The sequence below is a fragment of the Maniola hyperantus genome, chromosome 11 (assembly GCF_902806685.2).
Source record: "Maniola hyperantus chromosome 11, iAphHyp1.2, whole genome shotgun sequence".
Lineage (NCBI taxonomy): Eukaryota > Metazoa > Arthropoda > Insecta > Lepidoptera > Nymphalidae > Maniola > Maniola hyperantus.
The window spans coordinates 115,104-129,149 of NC_048546.1; the positions used below are offsets into that span (position 1 = coordinate 115,104).

The 14,046-nt window shown below is 54.8% G+C and overlaps 1 protein-coding gene across 2 annotated transcripts; it reads right to left on the bottom strand.

Moving 5' to 3' along the window:
- Positions 1–2,416: 2,416 nt before the first annotated feature.
- LOC117986641 (PHD and RING finger domain-containing protein 1) lies at positions 2,417–13,760 on the bottom strand. 2 transcript variants are annotated; one of them, XM_069501896.1, is made up of 8 exons: positions 13,367–13,760; positions 12,835–13,290; positions 12,145–12,240; positions 10,656–11,015; positions 6,765–10,575; positions 6,590–6,684; positions 4,006–4,758; positions 2,417–2,731 (listed from the first exon to the last, which is right to left on the bottom strand). In XM_069501896.1, the coding sequence occupies exons 1-8, from the start codon at positions 13,499–13,501 to the stop codon at positions 2,627–2,629; spliced, it is 5,811 nt and encodes a 1,936-aa protein (XP_069357997.1). In that variant the 5' UTR covers positions 13,502–13,760; the 3' UTR covers positions 2,417–2,626. The 2 variants fall into 2 exon arrangements, with proteins under 2 accessions (XP_069357997.1, XP_069357996.1); XM_069501895.1 differs by having other exon boundaries at positions 6,560–6,684.
- Positions 13,761–14,046: the final 286 nt, after the last annotated feature.

The window sequence follows — 14,046 nt, forward strand, 5'->3', positions numbered from 1 at the left end:
CACATGAACCAACTACTCACGGCGGGCGACAGTAGGAACTTGTACCAGCCCGCGTCTCTACACATGAACCAACTACTCACGGCGGGCGACAGTAGGAACTTGTACCAGCCCGCGTCTCTACACATGAACCAACTACTCACGGCGGGCGACAGTAGGAACTTGTACCAGCCCGCGTCTCTACACATGAACCAACTACTCACGGCGGGCGACAGTAGGAACTTGTACCAGCCCGCGTCTCTACACATGAACCAACTACTCACGGCGGGCGACAGTAGGAACTTGTACCACCCCGCGTCTCTACACATGAACCAACTACTCACGGCGGGCGACAGTAGGAACTTGTACCAGCCCGCGTCTCTACACATGAACCAACTACTCACGGCGGGCGACAGTAGGAACTTGTACCAGCCCGCGTCTCTACACATGAACCAACTACTCACGGCGGGCGACAGTAGGAACTTGTACCAGCCCGCGTCTCTACACATGAACCAACTACTCACGGCGGGCGACAGTAGGAACTTGTACCAGCCCGCGTCTCTACACATGAACCAACTACTCACGGCGGGCGACAGTAGGAACTTGTACCAGCCCGCGTCTCTACACATGAACCAACTACTCACGGCGGGCGACAGTAGGAACTTGTACCAGCCCGCGTCTCTACACATGAACCAACTACTCACGGCGGGCGACAGTAGGAACTTGTACCAGCCCGCGTCTCTACACATGAACCAACTACTCACGGCGGGCGACAGTAGGAACTTGTACCAGCCCGCGTCTCTACACATGAACCAACTACTCACGGCGGGCGACAGTAGGAACTTGTACCAGCCCGCGTCTCTACACATGAACCAACTACTCACGGCGGGCGACAGTAGGAACTTGTACCAGCCCGCGTCTCTACACATGAACCAACTACTCACGGCGGGCGACAGTAGGAACTTGTACCAGCCCGCGTCTCTACACATGAACCAACTACTCACGGCGGGCGACAGTAGGAACTTGTACCAGCCCGCGTCTCTACACATGAACCAACTACTCACGGCGGGCGACAGTAGGAACTTGTACCAGCCCGCGTCTCTACACATGAACCAACTACTCACGGCGGGCGACAGTAGGAACTTGTACCAGCCCGCGTCTCTACACATGAACCAACTACTCACGGCGGGCGACAGTAGGAACTTGTACCACCCCGCGTCTCTACACATGAACCAACTACTCACGGCGGGCGACAGTAGGAACTTGTACCAGCCCGCGTCTCTACACATGAACCAACTACTCACGGCGGGCGACAGTAGGAACTTGTACCAGCCCGCGTCTCTACACATGAACCAACTACTCACGGCGGGCGACAGTAGGAACTTGTACCAGCCCGCGTCTCTACACATGAACCAACTACTCACGGCGGGCGACAGTAGGAACTTGTACCAGCCCGCGTCTCTACACATGAACCAACTACTCACGGCGGGCGACAGTAGGAACTTGTACCAGCCCGCGTCTCTACACATGAACCGACTACTCACGGCGCATATAATATACTCGTCAACGAATTGATCTGGCTCATCCGACATCAGTCAATATTACGGTCGGAATTTCCGCACTCGTTTGAAAGGTTAACTGCTCAGTTAATGCAAAATTAACAATATAATATTAGTTTTACCTTGTTTTATGTGTTATTTGAATATATTATGATCTTATACATTGTAGTCATGATTTTATAGATGGAATTAAGTAGATTTAGATCTCATATTTTGGTGATGTTAATACACACTATTACTGCAATAGTCATAGACAATAAAATGTAACGAATTTGTTATGTACCAAAGAGTTGTAACTCTATGGAGTATCTCCTATAACGGGTACTATCTAACCACTAAATACCAGTTATTTATAATTAATTGTCGAATAATTAATGATCATGACAATATTACAGTAATTTGTAATTATTATTAATAAATTTGTTTTAAATTAACATTGTATTTCATTCTAAACCCCAAGTCCATCACACGGAACACATGTTCCGGTCTACTTCTTGAAATCATTGAAATGGACTCTCTACTGATCAGTCCAGTCCACCAGCGTCTAGCGTCCAGCAGCTAGCATGGTGGAGATGTTGGTCAAGTAAAGGTGGAGTCAGTCAATTATCATGAACGCCTCGGCCTCGCTGAACAGAGGTTGGGAGTGGCCATAGTCGGTAGAGTTGTTACTGAAAGTACAATAGTAGTGATAAGTCACATAAGTATGTTTGATCGAGTTTTCTGCAGTGCTATTTTAAAGTGGCGTCGAGGATGGGATGTCAAGTTTTAATATGGATTCTGCCGTCTATTTACTCGAGATTTACAAAATTTATATTCAAAGCTTTGTTATGGAGTCAGTACGAGAGTTAGCGGGTTTTAGAGATAGAAAGAAAAAGTATTGACATGATTTAAAACTATATTATAATAATTATTTTTATTTAAATAAACATTTAAGTAAAATACATTGTCCGTAGATAAATTATAATTACAATAATTTGATAGTTACGCTACGATTACAACTAGTCGGCGCGGACAGGTGACTGTCGGAGAACATTACAACTACATACAACTACATACACTACACTCACTGCAGTAGCTAGTAGCGCTACTAGCTACGCTACTCCGAGTTTATGCTTTTTCCTGAACTTTTTGACGTACGCTTCCACGAGCGCTTGGATCTTGGTCGGGTTGATCTCACCGGACTTGTTGTGACATATCTGGAAACCAACTGATTGCTCAATACTGGCACACCACTAGAGAACCTGTATCTCAGGAATATGACATACTCAGGTCTACAACCCCCTGCAGTTCTGAATAATCAAACGACTAAGTCGACACAATCAAAAGAAACGGCCGCGTATGTCGCATATTTTGAAATTCGTAAGGGAATCAAAACTTGGGTACAATACACGGCCGAAAGTAATGTACATCGGCCTTTAGAATGACATTTCGGCTTTGTAGAGCGTTGTCTCTGTCACCTACTCATACCTATATTATGACGTTTTGTCCGTCTCAACGACAGGGACGGTGCTCTACAAATTTTCTATCTGCTTCTAAAGGTCGATGTACATTACTTTCGGCCGCGTACTGTGCATCCTGTTGACCCAGAATCATGAAAGGCAAAAAGTCAGAAAAATCAGAAAACCATAAATAAGTTTGGCATTAAAGTTTGCGATTACAAACTTATGGTTGCAGTTGGAGATAACTTCAGCAAAATAATCACACGTATCCTTCCAAGGTACGGAACGGAACCTTCGCGCTTTTCCGGTTTGTTTATTCCATTACAAATCAGTCCTCGCCTGGAAGTGATGATGCGATGTGATGGTGGGTACCTGTAGGTGTGTACCAAAGGGCTATGGCTAAGGGCTTCCATCTTAGACTTACCACCAGGTGAGATTGCAGTCAAGGGCTAACTTGTATCTGAATAACAATTTAAAAAAACTAAGATGGAAGCAAGCTATTTTGGAATCGAGTTAGTGCGCGACCGCCGTAGTCCTCGAAACGCGTCCATTTTCATCTTTATAACCTTTATCTAACGAGGCCAAGATAAGCTACGATAAACCTCTATGTCCTGTCTGCCTCAAGGACAGTCCTTCCTCGTGCCCCAACGAGGGTACTCCCAAACCCCAACTGATTGCAGCACAAGGTCCTGCAAGGGTCATGTCCGTGTGCTCCATACACATTGGTGCATTCTTTGTTGTGCTCCAACCAGCTGAGGAACAACACAAGTTCCTTGAATACGCCAGAAGCCCCGCTCTGTCGTCCTTTCATTCAGCTTCATCTACCCTACATTGGTTTGCTACGGAGGTCGCCGCAGCCGGTGCGGTTCGCTGTCATCCCCCCTCGCTCCCCTCAGGATGTCCTTGTACTCCTCCTTGGTGACGCGCTTCTTGTTGTAGTGCGGCTTCAGCACCAGCTTCACTTCCTCCACCACGCGCTCCTGCCGGTTCAGCTTCTTGAGGAACTGTGAATGAGGAGCTGGTGTGAGTACCTTGGGCACGGCGCGGCGCAGGATGTCCTTGTACTCCTCCTTGGTGACGCGCTTCTTGTTGTAGTGCGGCTTCAGCACCAGCTTCACTTCCTCCACCACGCGCTCCTGCCGGTTCAGCTTCTTGAGGAACTGTGAATGAGGAGCTGGTGTGAGTACCTTGGGCACGGCGCGGCGCAGGATGTCCTTGTACTCCTCCTTGGTGACGCGCTTCTTGTTGTAGTGCGGCTTCAGCACCAGCTTCACTTCCTCCACCACGCGCTCCTGCCGGTTCAGCTTCTTGAGGAACTGTGAATGAGGAGCTGGTGTGAGTACCTTGGGCACGGCGCGGCGCAGGATGTCCTTGTACTCCTCCTTGGTGACGCGCTTCTTGTTGTAGTGCGGCTTCAGCACCAGCTTCACTTCCTCCACCACGCGCTCCTGCCGGTTCAGCTTCTTGAGGAACTGTGAATGAGGAGCTGGTGTGAGTACCTTGGGCACGGCGCGGCGCAGGATGTCCTTGTACTCCTCCTTGGTGACGCGCTTCTTGTTGTAGTGCGGCTTCAGCACCAGCTTCACTTCCTCCACCACGCGCTCCTGCCGGTTCAGCTTCTTGAGGAACTGTGAATGAGGAGCTGGTGTGAGTACCTTGGGCACGGCGCGGCGCAGGATGTCCTTGTACTCCTCCTTGGTGACGCGCTTCTTGTTGTAGTGCGGCTTCAGCACCAGCTTCACTTCCTCCACCACGCGCTCCTGCCGGTTCAGCTTCTTGAGGAACTGAGGAGAAGTGCGCAATAGAAACCACCTGTAGCCACTTGTAGTCCACTAGTGAGCATGAGAATGGTTGGTTACAAGGCAATTACAGTACTGTAAGTCCCGCAAATTGCTATTGCGCTGGAACCATGTCTCATTAGCATCGAAATGACGTCATTTTGACGTCAGCCGAAATAAAAATAAACCATCAGCTCGAAACTTCAATCTAGTGCTGACGTCACTAAGATGACGGCCACGCGCATCAGCAATTTGCGGGACTTACGCCACCTTTATAAGTGGCATCAGCAAAATTCGTTTGGTCAGAAAAGCGAAACCCAACGCCGACTAAAGCCGAGTGTACACTGTACACCTCAGTGGTGCACAGGCCTTATTGCACAAGAACAATGCTACACATGCCGTGTAGTCAACAGTCAATGGCAGATGGGCGCGCTGAGATATTTTCGCGCTATTCAAAAATAAGATTTCTGCGCAAGTACATGAGCATACCTTATAAAAGTGGTAGTACTGTAGTTTGCCGATGTCCAAAGAACAAGTTTAATTCACTACAATCCGACAAAACAGACAAGCCTGTGTGGCACCACGTGCAGCATGCGTTAAGCACCGCCCGCCCACTACTAAACAAGCAGGAAAAGCAAGCAAATACGCATGTCCAACACGCAAAACTTTTAAACCAAACCAACAACAAAGGGGACGCTTGACGGCAACGTTAGTTCCGATTTTGGCCACGCGCCAGAGCCTTATCGCACTGTATAAAACTATACGCTACTGTGAAACCCTGAACTACGGTCAAATCTTAGCTTTACTGAGCCATGTCGGTTAAAGTCCGACCTGTTCTCTGATAAATATTATAATTATTATTCGTTTATTTGGGACTTTGACAAGCATTCACTCGGCGAGTCCTAGGTTTTAGCTCTGAGACGTGCAAAAGTCTGAACAGTGACTGGATCAGAAAGACACTGGAGTCTGTGCGAACTACCAAGCATTTAGTTTTTCAAGTCAAATAGAAACAGAATTTATTTGCCAGAAAATAGTTATATTTTTGCCAATTGTAGGCCGAGTGATGTTGGCAGAACGAGGCGAAGTCGAGGATCGTGCATTCAAAATAAACTGGCGTGTTTCAACTTGAGACCGTCCGTCCGAATAACAACAGAATTAAGTCGTGGCGGGTGAATTCAAAAGTATCAACACTGGTTGGTTAGCAAACCCCAAAAAAATATATAAAGTTGAACCGGCTCCTACAAAAATGAATGGGCTCTATGAGTGTTTGGTTTATTACCCTATGTAATCTTATTGTTATTGTCAATGCCGGTCTCCTGTGGAAACACGCCAGTTTATATTGAATGCACTATACTTCTCGAGTGATATCAATTTCAATTTCAAATCATATTAAGTATGTACAAAGTATTATGGATACCCAGATAGATACCAGATATCTAGTCCTTTGAAACTGAACGGGGCCGTAAATTGCTGTTTCTGCCGACACTTGTATACTACTTTTCTCTCATTTGCGAGGAAACTATGAATAAAATGGATTCAAGGAAAGTTTCTACAATTTTTTAGATTAATATTAATCATTTTTATTATACCACTTTTAATTTGTGTTAAAATAAATGTTCACACAAATTTTTGTTAGTTGGAAGTTGCACAAAAGAAATGTGGATTCAGTCTTTAAAATAATAAAATAAAAATATCATGTGTAGTTTATGTTAAGAGTAACTTACAGAACTTCGTCACAAGTATGACACTAGAGGGGGGGGGGGGGCATGCAACGCCAAAAGGAAGGTAAACAAAAACGGAGTATTACTTCAAGTTGGCTCGGTTGGCGCCAACCCACCTTGCTCTTGACCTGCAGCTCCACGGCCGAGCTGGGCAGCTCGTCCAGGATCTTCAGGTTGTCGTCGTCCAGCTTCACGCCCACCTGCGTCTTGCCTGCACACACAGAGAGAGAGAGAGTGAGAGCGGTGAGCGGGGCGACGGGCGGGGCGACGGGCGACGGGCGGCGCGCTCACCTCGCTTGCGGCGCGCGGCGCGGCGCGGCGGCGGCTCGAACAGCTCGCCGAAGTCGCTGGAGCCGGGCGAGTAGGGCGAGGCGCCGTCGTCGCGCGGCAGGCGCGCGGCCTGCATGGGCTTCACGGGGTTGGACTTGATGGGCGACGGCTTGCCCGGGAACAGCTTGGGCGGCGCGCGCGTGGGCGACGGCAGCACGATGCGCGGCGCGGGCGGCGCCTCCGCCTCCTCCGCGGCGCGCGTCGACTGCAGCAGCGCCATCACCTTCTCCACGGGCGTGAGCGGGCGGCGCGCCAGCACGTCGTCGGCCGACAGGTTGCTGCGCTGCGCCGCCTCCAGCGTCATGTGCGGCCGCGCGGGCGACGGCGGCGCGGCGGGCGGCGGCGACGGCGAGCGCGTGGGCTCGAACGGGTCGTAGGCGTCGGGCGAGGGCGCGGCGGCGGGCGCGGGCGAGGGCGCGGGCGCGGGCGCGGCGGGCGACGGCGGCGTCTTGGGCCCCGCGGCCGGCTCGGGCGGCGGCGCGGGCGCGGGCGGCGCGGCCGGCTCGCGCTCGCCCGGCTCGCTGTCGCTCAGCACGATCACGTTCTTGGGCGACGGCGTCAGCTCGCGGAACGGCGAGCGCTCCAGGTCGATGATGGCCACGGGCTTGGGCGCGTCGTCGGGCGCGGCGGCCAGGCGGCGGCGGCGGCGGCGGCGCTCGCGGCGCGAGTCGCGGCGGCGGCGGCGCGCGCCCTCCTCGCTGCGCTCCTGCTCCTTGAAGCTCACGCTGACCAGGATGTTGTCGCCCGACGTGAACACCTCCTTGGACGGCCCGACGAGGTCGCGCGCGCGGCGCCGGCGCTCGGGGTCGCGGCGGCGGCGCGGCTCCGGCTCGGGCGCGGGCTCGGGCGGTGGCGTGCGCGGCGACGGCGGTCGCGACGCGGGCGACGGCGACGCGCCTCGGCTGGCGCTGCGTCGTCGCTTGCGCGCGGGCGAGGGCGGCGCGGCGCGGCGCGGTACCCGGACGCGTTTCTTCTTCTTAGGCGCGCGGCGCGGCGGGCTACGCGCGGCGGGCGAGGCGGAGCGGCGGCGCTTGCGGCGGCGCGGGGACAGCAGCGGCGTGCCGGACCGGCGGGCGCGCGTCACGCTGCCGCGGCGCGAGGACGACTTGCGGCCGAGCGCGGAGCGGCGGCCGCGGGACGGGGAGCGGCGCGGCGGGGAGGGCGAGCGCCGCACGCGGGATGCAGAGCGGCGGCGCGAGACGGAGCGCCGGAGCCTTGCGGGCGACTTCCTCCCCCTGGACGGCGAGCGCCGGAAGCCGGAGAGCGACCGCCGGAGCCTCGAGGGCGAAGGGCGCGGCCGGGAGAGCGAGCGGCGGGCCCGGGAGAAGGAGCGGCGCGCGCGGGAGGGCGAGCGGCGCGCGGGCGAGGCGGAGCGCGGCGAGCGCGGCGGCGGCGACAGCGAGGGCGAGCGCGCGCGCGGCGACACGTCGCGGCCGAAGGCGTCCTTCTGCTTGCGGCGCTTCTCGGACACGATGGAGCGCACGTCGTAGCGCTCGAGGTCCTTGCGCTTGTCCTTGCGGCGGCGGCGCTCGGCGTCGGCGGAGCGGCGCTCGCGCTTGTCGTCACGCTCGCGCTCGCGGTAGTTGCGCTCCTTGCCGCTCTTGCTGAGCTTCTTGAAGGCGACGTCGGCCTTCTTCTTAGCCTTGGCCTTGTCCTTGTCCTTGGGCTCGCGCTTGGAGTCCTTCTTCTTCTTCTTGTCCACGGCGCGGCGGCGCGGCGGCGCGGAGGGCGCGGCGGGCGCGGGCGCCTCAGGCTCGGACAGCAGCGCGTCGTCGTCGTCGGAGATGAGCTCGGTGTCGCGCAGCGCGTCCTCGGCCGGCCGGTTCTCGTCGAGGCACGGCGTGTAGCTGCGCTCGTCCTCCGTCTCGCTGATGGACTCGGTCATCTTCTCCACGGCGTCGTCCTCGCGCTCCGCCTCGCGCGAGGACGAGTCGCCGGCGTCGTCACCCTCGCCCGCCGCGTCGTCCGTCTTGTCGTTCACTAAATTTTCATTGTTGTTCTCCTCGGCCTTGTCGAAAGTGCTTTTATCTTCCTCGTCTTCGTGTCCGCCCCGCTCCTCCGCCTCGGAGGGCTCCTCGACTCGGGGGGAAGCTTGTTTCTCATATTGATTGTCGCCATTTTTACTATCTTTGAAACTTGACTTATTCAAACTCTCAATACTTTCATTACATTCATCGCTGGCATCCTTCAATTTAGTTTCGTTTTCGATTCTGTCGGCGGCATCCTTCTGTAGCGGAGGTTCTCCTGCGGGCGCGTCGCTCGTGGCGTCGAGCTCGGCGTCCGGGCTGGCCTCCTCCTCCTCCTCCTCCTCGTCGTACAGCGTCACCTGCCTCTTGATGAGGGAGGGCGTGTTCAGCTTTATCTTGATGGGGTCGCGCTTGTTGACCGTGATGGGGCACCGCTTGGACACCTTCTCCTTGTACTCCTCCTCGGACTTCTTCTTCTCGTCGTAGTCGTCGCCGGAGGTGGCGTCGGGCGTGGCCGGAGAGCGCGACGGCGGCGAGTCGTCGCGCCGCACGGGCTCCGCCGGCGCGTCGCTCAGCGCGCTGCTGCTGGCGATGTGCACGCTGGCCGCCGAGTAGATGGAGAAGTTGGGGCAGTCGCCGTCCGACTCGTCGTCGCTGCGCTCGGCGGCGGGCGCCAGCGAGCTGCGGTGCTCGCTCAGCACCTGGCGCACCGCCGTGTCCAGCACGCCGGCGGCCAGGTCGAGGCCGGGCGGCGACAGCGCGGGCGCGGCGTCGTCGCCGCTGTCGTCGTCGTCGTGCGTGGGCTCGGTGGGGTCGTACTTCTCCGTGTCGATGACGAGGCCGGAGTCGCTGCGCTCGTCCTCCGAGCGGTCGGGCTCCGCTGTCTTCGGGAAGCTGAACACGGGCGGCTCCGCGAGCGGGCGGTACGCCGGCGGCGCGGCGCGGCTCGTCCTCATGTCGACGGGGTTCTCGAAGCCGCCGAAGGAGTGGCGCGCCTGCGCGGGCGGCGCGTCGGGCTGCCACGGGCCGGGCGCGTAGCGCGGCGGCGGCGGCGCCTGCGCGGGGAAGGGCCGCTCGGGCGCCGGCCGCCGCCTGTCGAAGAAGGCGTCGTCGGACGCGTAGGTCGGGCGGCGCGGGAACGTGTCGTAGTAGTCGACGTCGTCGCGGCGCGCGCCGCCCGCGCCGCCGTAGCCGCCGAGGCCGGCGCGCGCGGGCGGCGCGTCGTAGCCGCCGCCGCGGTTGAAGTCGGCGGTCTGGTCGCGGTGGTAGGCGCCGCGGTAGCCGCCGCCCCAGCCGCCGCCGCGCCCGCCGCCCGGGTGCGAGGGCGCCTGGCGCGCGGACGCGCGAGCCGTGGCCGGGTCCACCTTGTCGGCGTGCGGCAGCTGCACGCTCACGGCGCCGTCGGCGGAGAGGCGCAGCACGGCGCGCTTGGAGTGCAGCAGCGTCTGACGCTCCAGGATGTCGGCCAGCAGGTCGGGCGCGGCGGCGGCGTGCGGCGGCGAGGGCGCGGCCGCCAGCTTGCGGCGCGCCTGGCGGTAGGCGCTGAGCGCGGCGGCCGGGCGGCGCGCGACGGCGGCGGCCGCGTCCTCGGAGACGGCGTCGCCGTCGTCGGAGAAGTAGTCCAGCTCGTTGGGGTTGCCGAGCAGACTCAGCGCGGGGATGCCGGCGCGCTGGCGCCGCACGGCCAGCGCGCCGGCGGGCGCGAGCGCGGCGCGCGGCTCTGCCTCGAGCGTGGCGAGGCGCGCGCGCACGCTGGCGAGCACGTGCGAGCGGCGCGCCGCCGTGCGCGGCTGCCGCCTCTTGGCCTGCAACGAGACGGGTCAGTGAAGCGCTGTCCTGGAGCGAAGTGTCCCGCCGCGTCGCTCGGCCGCCGGCCGGTACGTACCCTTCGCTTCTTCACCTTCCTCGTGACCCTCTTCGTGAGAGGAAACTTGCCATTGCCTTGCACTTCATACTCGACGACTACCGTTTTAGTTCTTCTCCGTTTGTACTTCCTCCTGGTGGTGGTGGTGCGGCGGCGGGAGGCGGAGGGGTCGGCGGGCGCGGCGCGCGACGTGGAGGGCTGGTCGCGGCGGCGCAGCGAGCGGCGCGCAGGGGGCGCGGGGCGGCGCAGCGCGGAGGGGCGCGGCGCGGTGGGCGGCACCGTCTCCAGGAACTCGTCGATGATGTCCTCCACCTCGGAGAGGTTGATGGCCACGTCGCCGGTGTCGCGACAGGTGGGGCAGAGCCACATGTCTGGAGGAATCTAAAAAACTTAACAACTGTAACAATTGACAATGCCCGGGGAGCCTCCTAGCGTCTACAATCTGCATGTGTATTGTTAAACTAATGAAAACTTTGGAAACACCTGGACTTGAAAACAGTTAATATAGTTCTATTAATAATATTTTTTGGGGTCGTTGAGAGAGTTAGTGTAAGTTACAATATTTCCTATAAGGTCCAAACAGACACATCTCAGCTAACTGCTTTCCAAGTGGTGGTCTGCTTTTCTAACTGGTGGTGGAGCTCTAACTGGTGGTGGAGCTTTAACCTATCATAAAAGTGGTAACAGCTGCAATACATGTAAATAAATTAAACTAAATAATTACTTTCAAATACATTTGTTTGGTTGAAGCCCGCGCGGCGCGCAGTCCGCTCGGCGCCGTGTTGCACATGAATAAGTCTAGATAATAAACTAATTTACAAAGACCAGTACTAAGAATAATAAACTGCCCCCCAATTGTGTAAGAATAACCATTTCATGGCTATCGCAATCGTCAGGAAATTCTGCCCTTTGATTGGTTGATTCGCTGTTTACATTTTTTCACAGCCAATCAAAGGGCAGAATTCTTGACGATTGCGATAGCCATGAAATGGTTATTCTTACACAATTGGGGGGCTGATCAGACATACTCTGACAGTCATTAGGCTTATATGCTGCGCGATTGGGAGAGAATGACAGCTACAATGTCACGATCGCAATCACCTCTGATTGGTTGATGCTCGCCTACTATTGGCTACAATGCATTGTTGCAACAAGAATCGCACAAATTCAACCAATCACAACAATTGAGATTGTAATAATGATTGATGCAGGTTTTAGGCAATCACCCTACATTCACCTTACTCAAATCATTATCATTTATATAGTAACTGGCTTATGCCTGCGACTTGGTCTGCCTGGACTATGGCAATAGTAAAGTACCTCCCACAATGTTAACATTGGCATTACAAAACAAGATAAATCTTATTTTGTTGCTGCTTCTCCAAACCTCCTCATGTTAATAAAACATTTGAAGCAAGCAAACAAATGAATATTTTTATATTTATATAAAATATTTTATATTTTATATTTAATTAATGAGATATTTATGAGCAGAGGAGCTCAGACGTACCTCAGTGAGGGGCGGCGAGAGGCAGTGCATGTGGTAGCCCAGGTCGCAGCGGTCGCACAGCAGCATGGTCTCCTCGCCCTCCGCGCTGCCGCACACCTGCAACAGCCACACGCACTGCTCACACGGCCGGCCTCTCATCAATGAGCTACACTACAACCACTGGCTCATACAAGTTCAGCTTCTATGTATTCATTTCTATTTCCAGCAAACTTCCAAAAAGGAGGTGTTCTAAATTTGGAGCATTTTTTCACAATATTACTTGTATTAATGATGTTTCCTTTCATTTGAATGTTACTTACGATACACCTTCCCATACATAGAGAAGGTGGCCAACTAAACTGTGCAATTGCTCAAAATAACATTTTACAAAAAAGTGAAAAACTGAAAGCTGTACAAACTTTACTATAATACAGTTTCATAAGTAATTACCGAGAAAAAAAAGCATTTTGATCCAAAGTGTAATCATACCGTATAGTTCTCCAGCTCCTCAATTATTATCATACTTGTTTACACTGTGAGCAAAGTTTTATTTTTTATCCTTTGATTCAAGAGTCTCTGAAGGTTAACACAAACAGACTGGGCTCTTTGATAACTCCAACTCAGCTTTAAGTACTTTAACCATTGAAATTGGTATTATTGGAAACGGAGGATGTTGACGTGCCCTGCCCCCGTTATGCTATGGCCACTCACCTCGCACGCTGTCAGCTCTTCCACCACGAACGTGTCCACCGACGAGCGGCGCTCCACGTGCACGGGCTGCGTGCGCAGCACCCGGCCGCCCATGCAGGCTCGCACCACAATCGAGTTAAACAACATTCTGTCCACTGGACAAGTGTTCACATTTTTTGACCACTCTAAAATACAGTCCAAGCAAAATATGTGTTCGCAACTCTCGGGCGTCCCCACTTCTTGGTCGGTGAAGCGCAGGAGACATATGGAGCATTTGTCGGAGTTGCCCTCCGAGCTGTCGGTCGAGAAGCCCGACGGCTTAGCGGCGGCCGGAGCGGCGCCCGAGCGCTCCGTGGCCCAGCCCGAGCTGTCGCTGTCGGCGTCAGAGTCCTTCAACTTGGGCAGCGTACGCCGGCGCCGGGTCCCCGCGCGGAACACGGAGCTGCCGCTGCTGTCGTCGCCGTCGTCGCTGAGTATCTGAAAACCACCAGAGTAGTGAACATCCTCATTACGGCCGCTCCGAGTATCGCACGAGATGCTATGCAATAGCCACCCTCAGTTTTTTCCTTCGCGACCCCGCCACGCCGACGGTCTCGTCGCTGTCGGAGTCCGACGACGACGACACGACGACCACTCGTTTGATCTTCCGCTTCGGCCGCGGCGGGGAGTCATCACCTTCATCACTCATTCTACAAAGTAAACAGCGCGAGCAAGAGCCCTAATATGCGCGACTCTCGACACGAAGCAATCCGCAAAGGTGTAAATGACCTTTGCCTATCGACTTTTACGACATCTGAGAAGAAACTTTTAGAATTCATTCAGTTTTATATTGTAAATAATAGATGATAACTTTTGAACTACACATAATTATGGCATACGCGTTAATTTAAAAGTATTTTTATATTTTGACAGCAAGCCGCTTTCAATGGGCAGTCAGCCATTTTCAATTTTTATCACAGACACAGACACTGTAGCTGTATACTTCTCAGACATAATGTGATGCTATCACAGATATGTCCAGATATGCAACTAGCGTGGCCCCCTCAGTCCCTCTCGCTCAAGCACAGATGTGCACTTGTGAAATGTTATTCCGTCTATTTTACGTTCGCTTCGGCTATTGTAGCCTAGTATACTACAACCCACCACAGCACAATAACTTCAAAAACAACAAAACGAATCAATTATTTATTTACAATAGGTACCTACTTGAGTCAACATAACCTCACTTCACGT